Genomic DNA, 14908 nt, shown 5'->3' with positions numbered 1-14908 from the left:
CCATCCCCCAGGGCCACGTGCTTGAACCCTTAACCTCTGTCATTGCATACGTTTAAACTGTCAACTTTAAATAAACTTGAAAATCCCAAGTAGCCCTTCCCAAAGCAAGAGAAAAACGTGGTGGAAGGTGTCCCTGCCCATGGCAGGGAGATGGACTACATGAGCTTTGAAGGTCCCTTCCAACCCAAACCACTCCATCATAAACCCAAGAACACCTGGATTTACCCGAGCGATCGGAGATGGCTCCTTCGGAGTCAAAGTTCAAATTTTCAGAGCTGTCAGCTGTGCCAATGGAGGCTTCGGACTCAAGGGTTTCGTCGTCGGAGGCGCGGGGCTCCAGTGTCAGCATCTCGAATGTCAGCTCCTCCCTGCAAAGCCAACCCAGCCCCACTGAACCAACAGGAACAAAAAGGTGGAGAGGAGAAAGGGATGCACATGCACCGAGAGATCATGGAGGGGTGGAGGCCTCCAGTTATCAACCACATGCCATCCAGAGGCTGGGGACGTGGCTTGAACCCTCAGCCAGACTCACTTTTCCTTCTGCAGGCTCTCGATCTGCTCAGTCAGCACCTTCTCCTCCTGCTGCATGGCCACCTGCTGCTGCTCTGTCACTTCCATCTCCATGGCCTCCTCGCTGCTCAGGGTCTCCTCAGGGACGTCCGTCACTGAGGGCAAGCGGCCGGTGACAGGGGACGCGGGGCTGGGGAAGGCGCCGCGCCGCACGCGTCCTTTGCCCTGGAGAGAGACAACGGTGTCACCGCCACCAGCCGAGGTGATGTGGCAAACACTCAGGTGCCAACCACACTGCTCTCCCAAGGAGTGAAGAAGAAGGCCCCAGGCATTGGTCCTCAGTGTGCCGCTGCTGGATGCACCCCGGGCCCTCAGGCTGGGAGAAGTACCAGAAGGACTCAACACATTGGAGGGGCTGGGGATGGAGGTGGTGACGAAGGCAGTGGTGAGGATGATGCTGATGGACCAAGTGCAACTTGGTCCAGGTCCAAGCAAGCCCAGCTAGCAGCAGGCTGGGTTCCCACAAAGCCCAAAGCCTGCATGATGGGAAGCTTGATGGTGGCTTTGGGTGGGAGCATCACCAAGGCTTTGATTTCAGGGCTCCTGATAAAACCCGTTTTATGCTTGGATCAAGTCTCACATCCTTCCCTCGTGCACCCTTGGTACTTCCTGAGCATCACAAGGGTCTCACTGACCCCTTCAGCAAACAGGAACTCCCACCTAGTTATGTTGTCCATACCATGTCTCATCTACAGGAGATCCAGAAACCAGGACCACCTCCAGTGGTCCATTGTAAGACAATCAATGTGGATCTCACTGTTGAACTCTGATCTAATGCAGATCTGAAGAACTATCTCATTTTTTTAATAGTGAAACTGAAAATGAAAAAGGACACAAATGGTGGTGGTGGAGGTGGAAAGATTTATATTCAACTGTTTTAATCTTCTGAGGACCAGATTTACAGATCTGCTCCACAGAGCAGAGGAAAATGGAGGATTCTCAGAGATGAGGGACATGGCAGATATTAAACAGCCTTTTTCTTAACCGTTACCATGACCAGACTTCTCATCTTCTACATTCCAGATCCTGACATGACCAGGACTAGGAGACATCCATCACCTGCTGCCCTTCCCTGACAACCATCACCCAGGAAGATCCTGCATCTCCTTGGGGTTGAAGAGCTTGCTGCAGCTCAATTTTGCTCCTGCTATTTAACCCCTACAACTGTAGCATCCCTGGGTCTTCCTGACAACTCATATGCTCAGAGTATATTTTCAGGATAAGGGATCCTCCCTTTTTCTCTTTAAAAGCCAGATTTTCTCAATTTTAGCCCTTTCATCCTTTAAAGCCACACCTCAGAGATCTTTCTTTGTCTGCAAAGCCTCTCCTGTGCCCCGGTGTTCTTCTGATGACACTTTTCACGTGGGCTCCTGAGCTGAAGAACAGCTCCCTGAATCCTATTAGCCAAAAGCCCCAAGATCCCAAAGATCCCACTGCCTTGTGGAGTTAAGCCCCTGAGAAATGCTGTGCTCAGGGAAGCAGAGCTCAAATTTTGCTCTTCTCCATCTCCTGACACTCATGGATGTGGAAGAATGGGGGGAACCTGAGTGAACTTTCATCATGGACTGAGCCTGTTAGGAAAGGAAACAGCCCTATGAGCATTCCCAAAATCCTGCAGGTGCTTTTCTTGCCTGTCACAATCGCACAGAACTCAAACTCAAGCTGGGATGGAGCTGGGGAATACAGGACTTGCTGGACTCCTCCTCATTCAAACCTGGGTGTCCAGACCTTGTGGTCAGGGTGGTGGTGCTCCTCCTCCACAAAAGTGGAGGAGACCTTTGGATGCCTCGTGGTCTCCAAGGCATCCAAGCTGAGGGTTTTATTCACCATCTTCAGAAACAGCAGCGCTGTGAAAGCAACTTGATGCTGAAACACATCCTGAGCAAGGAGAAATCGAGGTGGGAAGGGAAGGGATGAGTCAAGCAAAGTAAAAAAGAGGAAAGCACAGGATGGAAAAAGAAAATAAAATAGAAAATTAAAGTAAGTAGGAAGGGAAAAGGGGTGGGAAGCGTATTTCTGAGGAGCTGCGTGCAGGGATGGCCGAGCGCCAGCCCCAAACTCCTGTGCCCGGGGGACCTGCTGGAGGAACGGCGGCTCCGAGGAGCGGCGGGACCGGACAGGTCACGGACAATGGCCGGTGGGACAGAGCTGGAATGAGCGACGGTGACACACAACGAGGGACACGGCAGCTGCCGTTGATACATACCGGGATTGAACTGCGGGTTATGCTCATAAATCTAACTGCAATTAGTACGGGCTTCTGGATTAGAGAGGAGATGAAAAGGAAAGCAGAAGGTTAGAGTGCACATGCCGCCGCCCCTCCGAAAACCCGCTTTGCTCAGTTTGAGGTTTTTTTGGTTAACTGAGATGAGTGGGGCAGCTCTGCAGCACCAGCTACTCAATCTTGGGCAGCCACTGCTTGGATTTCATCCCCAAAAAGCAGAAGCAATGTGTCCCTGAGCATCACAGGGGGCAGGTCCAAGCAGAGGGGGCCGCTTGGCTCCTCAGCCCAAGCCTGTGCTGATGGTGCTGCACCAGGTCCGTCCCTCTCCCACAGCCCAACAAGCCAAGCACAGGTGCATTTGCAGCCTGCAGGCCCCTGCAAGCATGGAAGCTCAATGAGATGGGTTTGAGGCTCCCAAAAAGGCAGTGCGGGTGCAGGGAGAGCCTCTGGGGAACTAATTTTGGGTTCAGATAATGTGACTCAGCACAAAAACAATGGTCCAGGTCACCCGTGGGGTGATGTTCAGCTGGTCACTGAAAGGCTTGACTCAGCTCAGGACCAAACAAGCTCAAATGAAGGTGGAAATGCGGATCAGGAACATCTGAGCAGGAGCGACAATGTTTCCATGGACTGTTCCCACCTCCTCCTGCTTTGGTATGACTCCCTGCAAAGGTGAGGAGCCACCATGGGGCTGAGGGTCCCTGTCCTGGTGGAGATGGTGTGGGAGTTTGCGAGAGGTTTGGGAGGCTGGGATAAGCAGGAGAAGATAAGGTAGGGTGGCTTCAGGGGCAAGGAGAGGACAGGAGAGGACAGAGAGGGCTTTGGCATCTCACCATAGATCTGCGGATCAAGGAGAGGCGGCTCTTGGCTTTGTTCTCTGCGAACTCCAGGCTGTTGATGTCTTTGAGCCGAGCCTTGTACTTGTTCATCTGCTCGATGACAATTAGTTCCACACAACTAAGGGAGAAAAAACCCAAAAGAAGACAAAATGGGAGGAGGAAGCCGTTTGATCTGAGCTGCTCTGCCTTGTCCTTCAACAGGATTTCCTGGTAGCTTCTTCCTTAGTTGCAGCACATCCTCTCATTTATTACAAGGAAAGGATTATTTGGAAGATCTGCTCTGATGGAAGAGCATGGAGGAGAAAGTTCCATCTGGAAGCCAGAGGGTGGTGAGAATTCTCCTAAAAAGAGTGATCACGGGTTAGGGATGGAATGAGGAACAGCCTACAGATATTAAAAATGGCCAAGGATCCCACCAGAGAAATCTACCCCCCTTGGAAGAGGAAGTGGTAGAACACAAACCTGGAGAAGGCAGGCTGATTCCAACTCACTCGCACACAGTAACTCTGCAGCAGCTTGTGCAACTGAGCTGACTGTTTAATGTTGTCAGGAGGGTGTTTGGGGAAAAACATAGTCCTTTCCTTGTAATAAAATGAGAGAATGTGCTGGAGCTGAAGTGTGAGGGAGAAGCTACAATGAAATCCTGTTAAAAGACAGGTGTTCCTGCCAGCTGGGTCTCCAAACATGTTCTGGTCTTCAACAATTTTAATATTTACTGGAGGTAAAACCACCCCTTTCAGAAGCCTAGACCTTCACTGCAGGGTTTTCATTATTGTAATTGACTCCAGTATCTATTTTAACACCTATTTTAGTATAAGCCAAACTGAACCTGGGTAAGTACTTCACTTTTTCTCTGTAAAACCTTTTCAGTTATGGCAAACACCATACATAAATCTAAGTATATTAATATTACTATTGTTGCAAACAACTCACCTCCTTCAGTAAAAAAAGCCAAAATCAAGAATCAAGATCTGCTTGCCAAAAATGAACTGCATTAACTATAAAACCATGTCACCACAAGCTCCACCTTTTCCTGCCAGGCAGAAACAGAAGCTTATCCACTCTTGGGGATCCTCCATCACTTAAAAATCCTCATTAAACAACTTCTTGGGGATTGATAGGATTTGAAATATCTTCATGCAGATGCATAAATTAATATGTGTTTATTCCGTTGTGCTAAAGTTCTCGATTTTTGAGCCATTTGACCATCCTAGGGGTTACCAAGATGTGAATGGTGATGTGGTGGTGCTAGCTCACCCAGCCCAGGCTCTTACGTGGTGGTTTTGCTGATGTCCTGAACACTCTGCAGTGGGTCAGTTGTGTCGGGGCAGCGGAGGATGCAGGGAGCAAACACAATGGCCAGGGCATTGGCTGACATGCGGTTGGTCTCTTCTTGGAGGGCAATCCTGAAAAAACAGGGATTAAGAGAGAAGTCAGAGGTGGAGGCACTTCCACTGCACCTTTTGCACATGGTCATGGCTGAAGAGAGGAGATGATTTCTACGGTGCAATCTTGCTTTGAGGGAGAAAGACAATCCTCAAGACATCTCAGATATTCCCCAGGCAACAACCAGCCCTTTCCACCCAAAAACATGTCCCTGCAGTGGTGAGAGGCACCTCAGGGCTGTAGGAACCACAAGTGACCAGAGCACAGCAGAGGTCACTCATCAACACAACATCCCTTGGAGAAACAGCTCCATGACCACCTCCTGGGAGACAGGGTGGATGCAAAAGCCTTGGATGTTCTTGGGGAAGGATGCCTGACCATCCTGCCTCTGCCTAAAGCTGCCCAGGCCCAGCATACCTGACCAGGTGGAAGATGAGGCGCTCCAGGGTGCTGAGGTGGGTGCGCGAGAGCTGGTCAATGACTGAGTACACCCCACGCACTGTCTCCTTCCTCTCCTGGAGGCCTGTGGAGAAACCACCAGAATTTAGGGGCAGCTTCTACTTCTTCCTCCTATTTAAAATGGTACTTCTTAACACTTAATTTTACTACTTAAGAGATAGAACTTTGGGGCTGAAATTAGCTGAACCACGATGCAAAAGCCACCAAATTGAGACCAAATTGCCTGAGGTTTTGCATAAAATGCCCTTTATAACAAAAAAAAATCAGACTTTGCAACCAGGTAAACACAATTTGGCAAAACCAGCTGGTTCGGCCCTGAAGAGTGAATGAAAAGTTTGGCACTCAAAGTGGCCGCCATTTCCCTCTACCAAGGGAATGGGATAGTGAGGGAAGCTCCTCACCCATCACTCGCAGGAACTCCTCGTAGAGCTCAAAGGTCATGAGGGGGTTGGGCAGATCTCGGAGCCACTGCTTGAACACGCTGGCAATGACGTGGATGTTATAGTCGTCTAAATTCACGTTATCGATGTCTGGGTTTGGCACAAGGTGAAGCAAGAAGGAAAAGAACAAGAGACAATGATCAATATGAAGCCCAAGGCTGGACAAGGTGACCTTTAAAGGTCCCTTCCAACCCAAACTGTTCTATCATAAATTATTCTAAAATACAAAATGTTTACGTGCCTTTAATGGCAACAAAGCCAGCATATGATTTCAGCTCCATATGGTAAAATTAGAGAGAAATACATTTTCCAGGGCAAATAACTTCAGGTGGGACCAGGATTTCTTTTCTCACTGATTGCTAGGGTGTAAATAAGGTAGCACTTTCCCTCAATTAGAACGACTTTTTTTCATGGATTGCTCCCAAAAAACCCATGAGTTGTGGCTGCTAATGTGAAATCATTCCTTGCACAGCCCAGAGTCAGGAATGCTAAAACATTCCACCTTCCTCCCATCCAACTTTGCTGCTGCAGATTTTCCTCCCCAAGCAGGATCTTTTCCTCCCACCTCTGACCTGTATCGAGGCCTTGCCGCAGCTCCTTGATCTTGTTGGTGGATCCTGATTTCCTGTAGATGCCCTCGGTGTAGAGCCCGTGCATTTCGATGTAGTTGATGAGCTTCTCCACCAGCAGTGGCACCGCCCGCTCCTCGCTGGTCAGCCGGGACAGCTCCACGCCAAACTGCCGCGGCGAGAGCTCCGGGTCGTGCTGCACAGGAGAAGGGAAAAAGGGAAAAAGGGATTGAAATCCTTCTGCACTGCCTGCTCCTCGCTGGTCAGCCGGGACAGCTCCACGCCAAACTGCCGCGGCGAGAGCTCCGGGTCGTGCTGCACAGGAAAAGGGAAAAAGGGATTGAAATCCTTCTGCGATGCAAGGCTGGTGCAGCTTTGGATCCCATAATTCAGAGTCCTTCAGCAGATACTACTGTGTGAGTCTAATGAAGGAGGACAGGACAGGACACAGGTCTTGCAATGCTAACCTGGGCTCTGGACATGCACCTGAAGGCAAAAAGTTGGGATTTTCTTTCTTTAACCAACCCCAGTGTAGTTATATTCTCAGCCTGGCAGAGCCAAGGCAGCTGGGCATGGTTGTCCTCCACCTCCTGCCCCTCTCGCACCATCTCCAGGGATGATTTCACCTTCCAAACATGCACAAAGCAGAAGAGGCAAATATGAATCTTGGGTGTTTAAATCAACGTGAAGAATTGACAGTTACAAAATACCAGTGCTTCCAAGTGCTTCCAGGTGTTGCTTTTCCGGAAAAAACAAGAAAAACAAGGCCCTGGATGCATCAGCTCAGTGCTGGGGGTGTCCTGGTGTCACCCAGGGCAGAGTTAAATTCTTCCCCAGCAGCTGTTGCTTTGGATTGGGGATTGAGAGTGATGTTGATAACACACTGAGGGTTTGGGCTTCTCCTAAGTTGTGTTTACCCTAAATCATGGACTTTTTTCAGGTTTGGAGGAAGAAACCTGGAGGAAACACAGGTGGGACAAGTGACCCAAAGTGGCCAAAGGGATATTCCACACTACAGAACAAACAAGATGCCAACAAAAGAACATGGAAAGACGCATCTACAACTGTCAGGAAGGGCCCTTTTGCCAGCTGCAAATGCTCACTGGACAGCTGATATCTGGCAAATTCAAATGTGAAGAAAGTCTTCCTGCACAGGAGATTCTGGAGGGGAAAAGTCAAAAGATCCAATAAAATACTGACACAAATTCTGAGCCCTAGCCAAAGAAAGGTGAGATACAACTCTGCCTTCAGCAAGGCAGTGGCTCCCCTCACAATCACTCCAGCATTTTTCTTTCTCCCACTCAATGCCATCCTTTCATTGATCCTGCAAACCTTAGGAGCAGATGTGTGGAAGGTCCCAATGTTGTTGTTTTCTCATGACTGATGGTTTGTAGCTCACTGAGAACAATCCTAAAACACAAATTCACCAAGCACAGAGGAACTGGAGCCTTCCTAGAGAACTTCTAACTGCCCAGTGCAAAGCTACCCATGAAGACACAGTGAACTTGCTTCCTTGGATGCAGCACAAAAACTTCCTTGTGCAGTGAAATCACAACAAAAGAAGGCAGCTCCAAGAATGTCTGAAAAAATTAATCAGAGATCTCAATGAACTTCCCAGATTTTAGAGCACAAACTCTTACGAGGCATTCCCAGCTCTTGCAGAAATAGTGCCAGAAAGGAAAGGCTGCAGCAGAAGTTCTATATATATTCAAAATACAAATATATTCACATACACACACATCTTCAATGTATATATTCAGATTATTCCTTGGGAAAAATGGACTTATGCAGCTTTCTGGGAGCTGTGTATTAGGGGGGTTGTTCTCCCCTGAGAAGCCTCCCAAGGAGCTGATAAAACTTTCCACTCATTATAATTGTGACTCTATTTCCTTCTTTTAGGCACAAAATAAGCTATTTAAAACATCCCCACCAAATCTTGATGATTCATTGTTAGCTGGGATGACCTGCTGTTCTCATTCCCTGTTCCCCATACCCTTAAATCCAGTAAACAATATTTAATTCCCCTCTAAAGAGGGCAGTGAACATCCTCCATCTGCCCTTCCTCGCTCAGCTGTGGTAAGCAAGAACTGTAGAGAAAAAGCCTGTATTTCCAAGAATAACCCCACATTTCCAAATCCTTAAAAGCTACAAAGCTAGGGAAATTCCTATTATTCTGTGTGGTTACAAGGCAGGGAACGACACTGCAACATCTGCTGCATGACTGGGCAGATCTACAGTGACTCATCACCGCGTAATTCCCAAAATATCTACAAAACTCCAGTTGGAGAGACCTCTGGGGATCTCTGGTCTAAGCTCCTGCTGAAAGGAGGGTTATTTCCAGAATTTTATCAAGATTTGCACCTCCAAGAATTTTTATACAAACCTGGGATCATTGTCACAAGGTATTTAATTAAAGCAAAGTAATGAGAGACATTTACCTTTTTGGAGCACTTGGTCGTGGTTTTAAGACAGCACTTCTTGTGACAAGCATATTTACATACTGCAACAGAGAAAAGGAGTGCTTAATTATCCCAAAAGTCACATTGCTGGAGAAACAGGAATTCATATGAATTGAGCAGCACTTCTCAGAACTACCAAGTCAAAAGCATGTTGCATTTGCAGTTTCTAGGGGCCAATCTGTATTAGATCCACTCAAACAAAAATAATGAAGCCTTTAAAATTAAAGGTGCCATATTTACATTCATGAAACATTAAAGCCTCCCCTCATTCTCCTGACAGATCAACTCAGACTATAACCCATGAGAGCTATCAGACACAGATATCCTCAGAGACTGGAAATGGCACCTCCTTTGTATTCTTCCTGCACTGGGCCTGAAATGCTCCAGGGCTGAAGCTGCCAACCTAATCACAGAAATGGAGGAGGGATGATGAAAAGGGTTGATCCATCTCTTGGGTTTTTCCAAAAAGAGATGGATCAGGCTTTTCCATCATCCCTCCTCCATTGTCCTGATCTCCCTAAAAATTCACATGCCTGGAGGTCAAACAGGCGAAGCCAATGAGTTTGCCAAGGTCAGGATCCCCACAAGCATCCTAGGGATACATTTCCATACCTGACTTTACTGTCCTTCCTACCATGACAGTAAAATGCGTCTGACCTTATGGGATGGGCACATAACCTGATGGGATAAGATGTGTAACACAAAGTTAATTAACTGTGTCAGGAAGGACTGCTGGGATGGGCTTACAAGTTGACTTCAGAAACCTTAAGACCTGTCCCTAAAGCTCTTCAGGTGTTACAAAAATCAAAATTATTTGTAATTTGTAATATTTATATATATCTATATCTATATCTATATCTATATCTATATCTATATATATAGTAATAATTTGTAATATATTGTAATTTGATTATTTGAGCATGGGGTTGCAGGAAACAGCAGTAAACACATTTCAAAATCCCTAAACTCATCACTCTGATAGAAGCACAAGAAAAGAGTCAAAGAAAGGGTGCTTACATTTACAAACAGAAGCCCTGTCCATGATCCAGATCAAGGAGGAACAATATTCACAGTATGTGGGAATGCTGTATTGGGTTGCCTTGAAAATGTGACCATTGTGCTCTTCCACCTGGAGGATAAAGGTTGGGTGGTGAGAAAAGGGAGCTAGTGCTCAGCCTGCTGCAAAATGGAGAGATGAACACAGACAGCTCTTCAACTTTAGCTCTTGCTTTTATTTGGTATTTTTGTTTCTTTTTCAGCCCAGCAACCCCACAGACAACCCAAACCAACATCCATCTCCTAGGCGAACCGAACCATCACGGAAGCAGGCTGGAAACTCTGACTGAGCTTGGCAGGTCAACTTCTTCATGTTAAGGTTTTCTATGCATCTGTGGCCCCTTTTTTTGGCTCTGCACCTGCACCTTTCCTAGTACAATCATATCCCTTAGGAAAACAAGAGATGTAATGTCCTCCATGTCTGATCCCAGAGATGTAAAACAGTTACTGTAAACTTATGCAGAAAGCTGGAGCTTTGTTTTCCTCTCAGCCCTTTTCTAACAACCCTCGACATTACATTTATGTCTTGGCTGATGAGGGATGTGTTTTCAGACCCAACCCAAGTGACCCTTAATCAAGCATAGCAAATCCATCTCAAACGTCTTTCTAACATGTCCTTTCAGGGCTGATCTCAGATCAGATCTCAGCCCAGGATGTGTCACAAGCTGGTCTCTTGACATTCTGGCCCCAAGGACATTGATTTTTTAATGTGCAGGCTTAACTCACCACATCTGCTTCCTTTTTCCTTCTCTTTTTTCGTTCCGTTTTTGGCATCTGGTGAGGAAAAGAGATTTAACTCAGGTTTTGGGCAATTTTGCCAGCAAGGAGTATAGAGGGCTCATATCTGACATTGTCCAGTGCCTTCCAGCCCCATCTTCCACTGCACCCGCAGTCCCAGAAGAGTCACTCTAGAAAACTCTTCTATGGATCACTCCAGTTTTGGAATTTCACTGGACAGTTCTCCCTATCTTCATCTTGGAGCTGGGAGTAGCTGCTGCCACAGCTCTGACCCCACCAGCAGTGACCTGAGGAAAACATGATGCTCTGAAGAAAACCTGCCTGGAGAGGAGGCTGGAGAGGACTTGGAGCAGAAGAGCCAGGATATGGAATATTTGTACAATAGACACCATTTGTATAATAGACACCATCTTCCAAGCCCAGCCTCAGATCCTGTGGTTGGCCTTGCAGAAAATATGGAGAGGGAAGTGAGATCAGGTCTGTGACACAGTGCAGGCTCTTTCTGCTCCAAGAACGGTACCCAGACCTGAGCCACTGCTCATGTCCCCTTCTCCTGCAACCCAACCCATGGTGATGTGTATGGTCACTTGGGAAGTGGTCAGGAGACCAAAGAGGGTGTGTCTCTTTCAGCACCCCTCAAAGTTTGAACAAACCCCCCAGAACTAAAGAAGCACAGGAGCTGCCTTTCCAACCAGCCATAGGTGGTTGCAGCTTTGCCCTGGAAATAACATCTTGTCCTTGGCAGCCCAGTGTGATCTGGGGTTGGCTGAGCCCAGTGACACACAACCAGTGAGTCACATCTTGTCTTGTCCAGCTCAGCTTAAAGCAGAGAAGACAACAGAGGGTCCCAGGTGTCTACAGAGGCACAACCCCATGGAAATACAGTTCCCAAACCTTCAAGGGAGTTTAAGAAAAGTGATGAGTACCTTCCCTGCGGTGTAGTCCAGGGGTTTGTACTCTATCATATATTCATCCAGGAAGACTTTGAAGGTATTGACCCAGACTTTAACTGGAGACTCACTCCAGTCCCTCTGCTCAAGCCTCATGGTCTTCTCCAGAATCTGCTCAAATAAGGCGTAGAGGTCCTTGTAGCGGATGCTCTTCCCATCGTCCATCTTTTAAGGGAACAGAAGCAAAAAGAAAAGTCATTTTTATACAGCCCGGATTTTTCTAGAGACTTTTTCTTCTCCAGACAATTACTTCAGCCTCACCAGCTTCCAGCTGCTTAGGGAAACTTCAAATATAATACAGAAAAGGAATAAAGGATCAGGCATCTCCACCACCAGCAAAGGTAACACAAAGGTTTCCAGGCACTTTGGGTGACAAATTGGAGTTTATTTACTTTCTGTCATCCCCCCTTTGGCTGGGAGCAAAGCTGTAATGAAGATCAGAAATCTACACCCAATGTATCCTGAGAGATAGCTCATGAGTTAGTCCAAATTTAGATGATGGGACTGAATACAAAGGAAGCACATCCATCCTTTGGGATGAGCAAACCAGAAATGAAGGGCTTGGCAACACCTGTACCACCAGGAGAATCCAGAATATCCCCTTTCTCCTGGACGTGGAAGTCCTACCCATCATCTAGTCACTTACTGCCAATGCCGAGGAGTAAAAACTGAAGATGTTTTGTCGGAATTCTTTCAGTGCTTTCTTGAACACAACATCCACCAGCGTGTCCTTCTTGCTATCCTCGTTGTCCAGTTCATTCATCTGGGAAAACAAGGGGGTTTTTACACCCATGACTCTTTTGCTGCAGCAGAGCTTGCATGAGATGAAGCAGCACTAAGAAGCAGCTGCTCCACCATGATCACCAGGTGGTTTCTCCTGCATGAAAACCAGAAATTTCTCCAGACCTGCCCTGGCACCTTTAGATGAATTATTAGCATTACTACAGCTACCCATGGGATTATTTTTACTGTATTGCCTCTGTCTGCTCCTGGATCTCTGTGGCCATTTATGGAGCAGTGAAGGCAGGAGGTACCTTTTTCAGGAGGAACTCATCCATGCTCTTCAGGTCACTGGCACTGGTTATGATCTGCAGGGAGTCGTTCTGCCACTGCACAGGCTCCAGAGCCACGTTGCTGATCTTGACGCTGCGCTTGCGCTTCACTTTGGGAGAGGGCTCCTTGTTCTCCTTGAATTCCCGCCGGTAGATGCCCGACAGCTCAGGACTCCGCGGGGGCGTCAGGTGATGGGGACCCAACTCTGCTGGTGATCAATGAAAAGAGGGGAAGAGATTGAGGAGCAGATGAAAAATAATTGTGACACTAAAACAGGGCATTGGAAGAAACCTGTGGAAGAGAAAAGCACAGTGCAGAACTCATGGGAAGATTAAACATCATTTCTGCTTCGGTTATTTCCTCCCTCTAGGGAGGAAACATCTGTCCATTCCAGATGGTGACTGGAAGGATTAGCAACATGGAATTCCTTGAAACCCATTATGGATCCCACACTCTAACCTACTTGCCATTGCTCTGGCTTGACACCACCCATGAATTAAGAGACACGAACCAGCATGGATATATCCCAATTTCCCAACCCAGTTTCTCTCTCCTTACAACTGGTCCTGTGTCTCCCCACCACGTACCTTCACCAATCTGCAATCCAGAAATGGTCTCCCTGCCAGGGGCCTCCTGCTCCGCGTACAGCTCCAGCAGCTCAGACTGGGTAGCAAGCTTCTCCCGGGGGGTCTTCTTCTCCCCCTGCTTTCCCTTCACCCAAAACCTCATCTTGGCTCGCTGAGGCCTGGAAATAAGTCATGGAAAGAGGAACTGCCTTAACTAGGAAAGGGCTTTCTATCCAAAACTATCTCAATCTTCTGGACATCCCTGAGGAGATAAATCCATGCAATTTCTACCAGGGAAACATGGCTACTCATCCTCAGCAAAGGCGAGAAAATTCATTTGCATGCATGGGATTGGGTGGTTTGGGACAGGTCGTGTGGCCCATGTCACCAACGCTTAATTGTGGTGCGAGCCACACACACTGATTGGGCCTGCCCATGGTCATGTAGAAAAGTTGGGATGGGTAACTCATGCTGCAGGTGGACCTCCAAAGGAGCCTGGGTGACTCAACAAGGCGTTGAAGAGCAAGAGGGACACAGGAAGGACTTGTCTGCCATTTCCAGCCATGATTCTTACCTCCCATCTGGAGTCAGATTCTTCTGTGTGGCTGCCAGCTTCCCAATCTCCCCCTGGGACATGGTTTTGTGCAATTTGGCCTGGCCTTCCCCGGAGGTGAATCGCTGCACGGTCTGTAACGATTCCAAGCACGAAGCATTTTAAAATAAGACAGCTCTTGGGATATCAGATAATATTTTTTCCCTATCAAAAATCAGCTATTTTATCTCCTACTTCTTTATTTATATTTGCCTACAGGTGAAAACCTACAGTCCTGGTGAGCCCTGAGAGAAATGTTTTAATGACTCCTAATAAAGAGAGGCATTTCCCTTGCTCCAACTCTCCAACCAGGCACAACCTTCTTTCTCCTTGAGCAATCGGTGATGAAAACCAGTTTGCACCAAGCCACAGGTCCATATTGCTCAGCCTGCACAGCTCTTCCACCCTCTTCATCCAGACATTCCAGCTCTCCACCAGAGTGTCCCGTTAGCCACAATGACGTGATTCCCCAAGGGAACCTTCAAACATCTGGATCTGTCCCAGCAGAAGTTCCTCCTCCAACTCTTGCTGAGCACTTTACACAAAAAAACCCCAAAGTCTTTGTGCCAAGGACACACCAAAAGGAACGTTTTAATGAAGAAATTTTGCAGCTTTAACAGAAAATATCTCCACCTTTGCCACTCTTTAAAATGACCTCATATAATTTTTAAGGGTGGGATGAATTTGCAGTAATTCAACCTAACAGGATTCCATGAAGCAGCCCAGAAATAGACTTGCCATATTAAAAAAAAAAAAAAATCTAAATTTTTGTTCTATTTTCCAATTTCAACTGTGATTTGGGAACTGGACTCCTGGAGGAGAAACTTTCAGGATAAGAAAAGTGGAGAATCAGATTGTGTGAAAGGATTTGGGAGATGATGGTCAAATATCTCCTGTAGCTTTCCTATCACTTCAATGTCTCAATTGAATGCTCTATGTTTTAAAGCAATTATTTTACTTCTGTTAAAAATATTTATATAAAATTCTATAAAAAGTAGGCTGCAGGG

The 14908-nt window shown here is 47.1% G+C and overlaps 1 protein-coding gene across 5 annotated transcripts in view; it reads right to left on the bottom strand.

The window, feature by feature from the left end:
* Positions 1-14908, bottom strand: part of MYO9A (myosin IXA) — a 173147-nt gene that overhangs the window by 2406 nt on the left and 155833 nt on the right. For 4 of the 5 annotated variants that reach the window (XM_041418455.1, XM_041418456.1, XM_041418457.1 and 1 more), the window contains 15 exons: positions 13884-13996; positions 13331-13488; positions 12725-12951; positions 12337-12453; positions 11667-11855; positions 10729-10776; positions 9964-10075; positions 8926-8987; positions 6491-6683; positions 5880-6008; positions 5437-5542; positions 4908-5039; positions 3628-3751; positions 533-735; positions 226-368 (listed from right to left, as the gene is read on the bottom strand). In XM_041418455.1, coding sequence (XP_041274389.1) covers positions 226-368; positions 533-735; positions 3628-3751; positions 4908-5039; positions 5437-5542; positions 5880-6008; positions 6491-6683; positions 8926-8987; positions 9964-10075; positions 10729-10776; positions 11667-11855; positions 12337-12453; positions 12725-12951; positions 13331-13488; positions 13884-13996 — 2056 coding nt within the window. The remainder of the gene's footprint in view (positions 1-225; positions 369-532; positions 736-3627; positions 3752-4907; positions 5040-5436; positions 5543-5879; positions 6009-6490; positions 6684-8925; positions 8988-9963; positions 10076-10728; positions 10777-11666; positions 11856-12336; positions 12454-12724; positions 12952-13330; positions 13489-13883; positions 13997-14908) is intronic. The other variant, XM_041418459.1, reaches the window with a different exon arrangement.

Source organism: Onychostruthus taczanowskii, unplaced genomic scaffold (genome assembly GCF_017590055.1).
Source record: "Onychostruthus taczanowskii isolate IOZ18803 unplaced genomic scaffold, ASM1759005v1 scaffold6, whole genome shotgun sequence".
NCBI lineage: Eukaryota > Metazoa > Chordata > Aves > Passeriformes > Passeridae > Onychostruthus > Onychostruthus taczanowskii.
The sequence above is the reverse complement of the archived record's forward strand: the minus strand, read 5'-3'. Positions and strand labels throughout refer to the sequence as shown.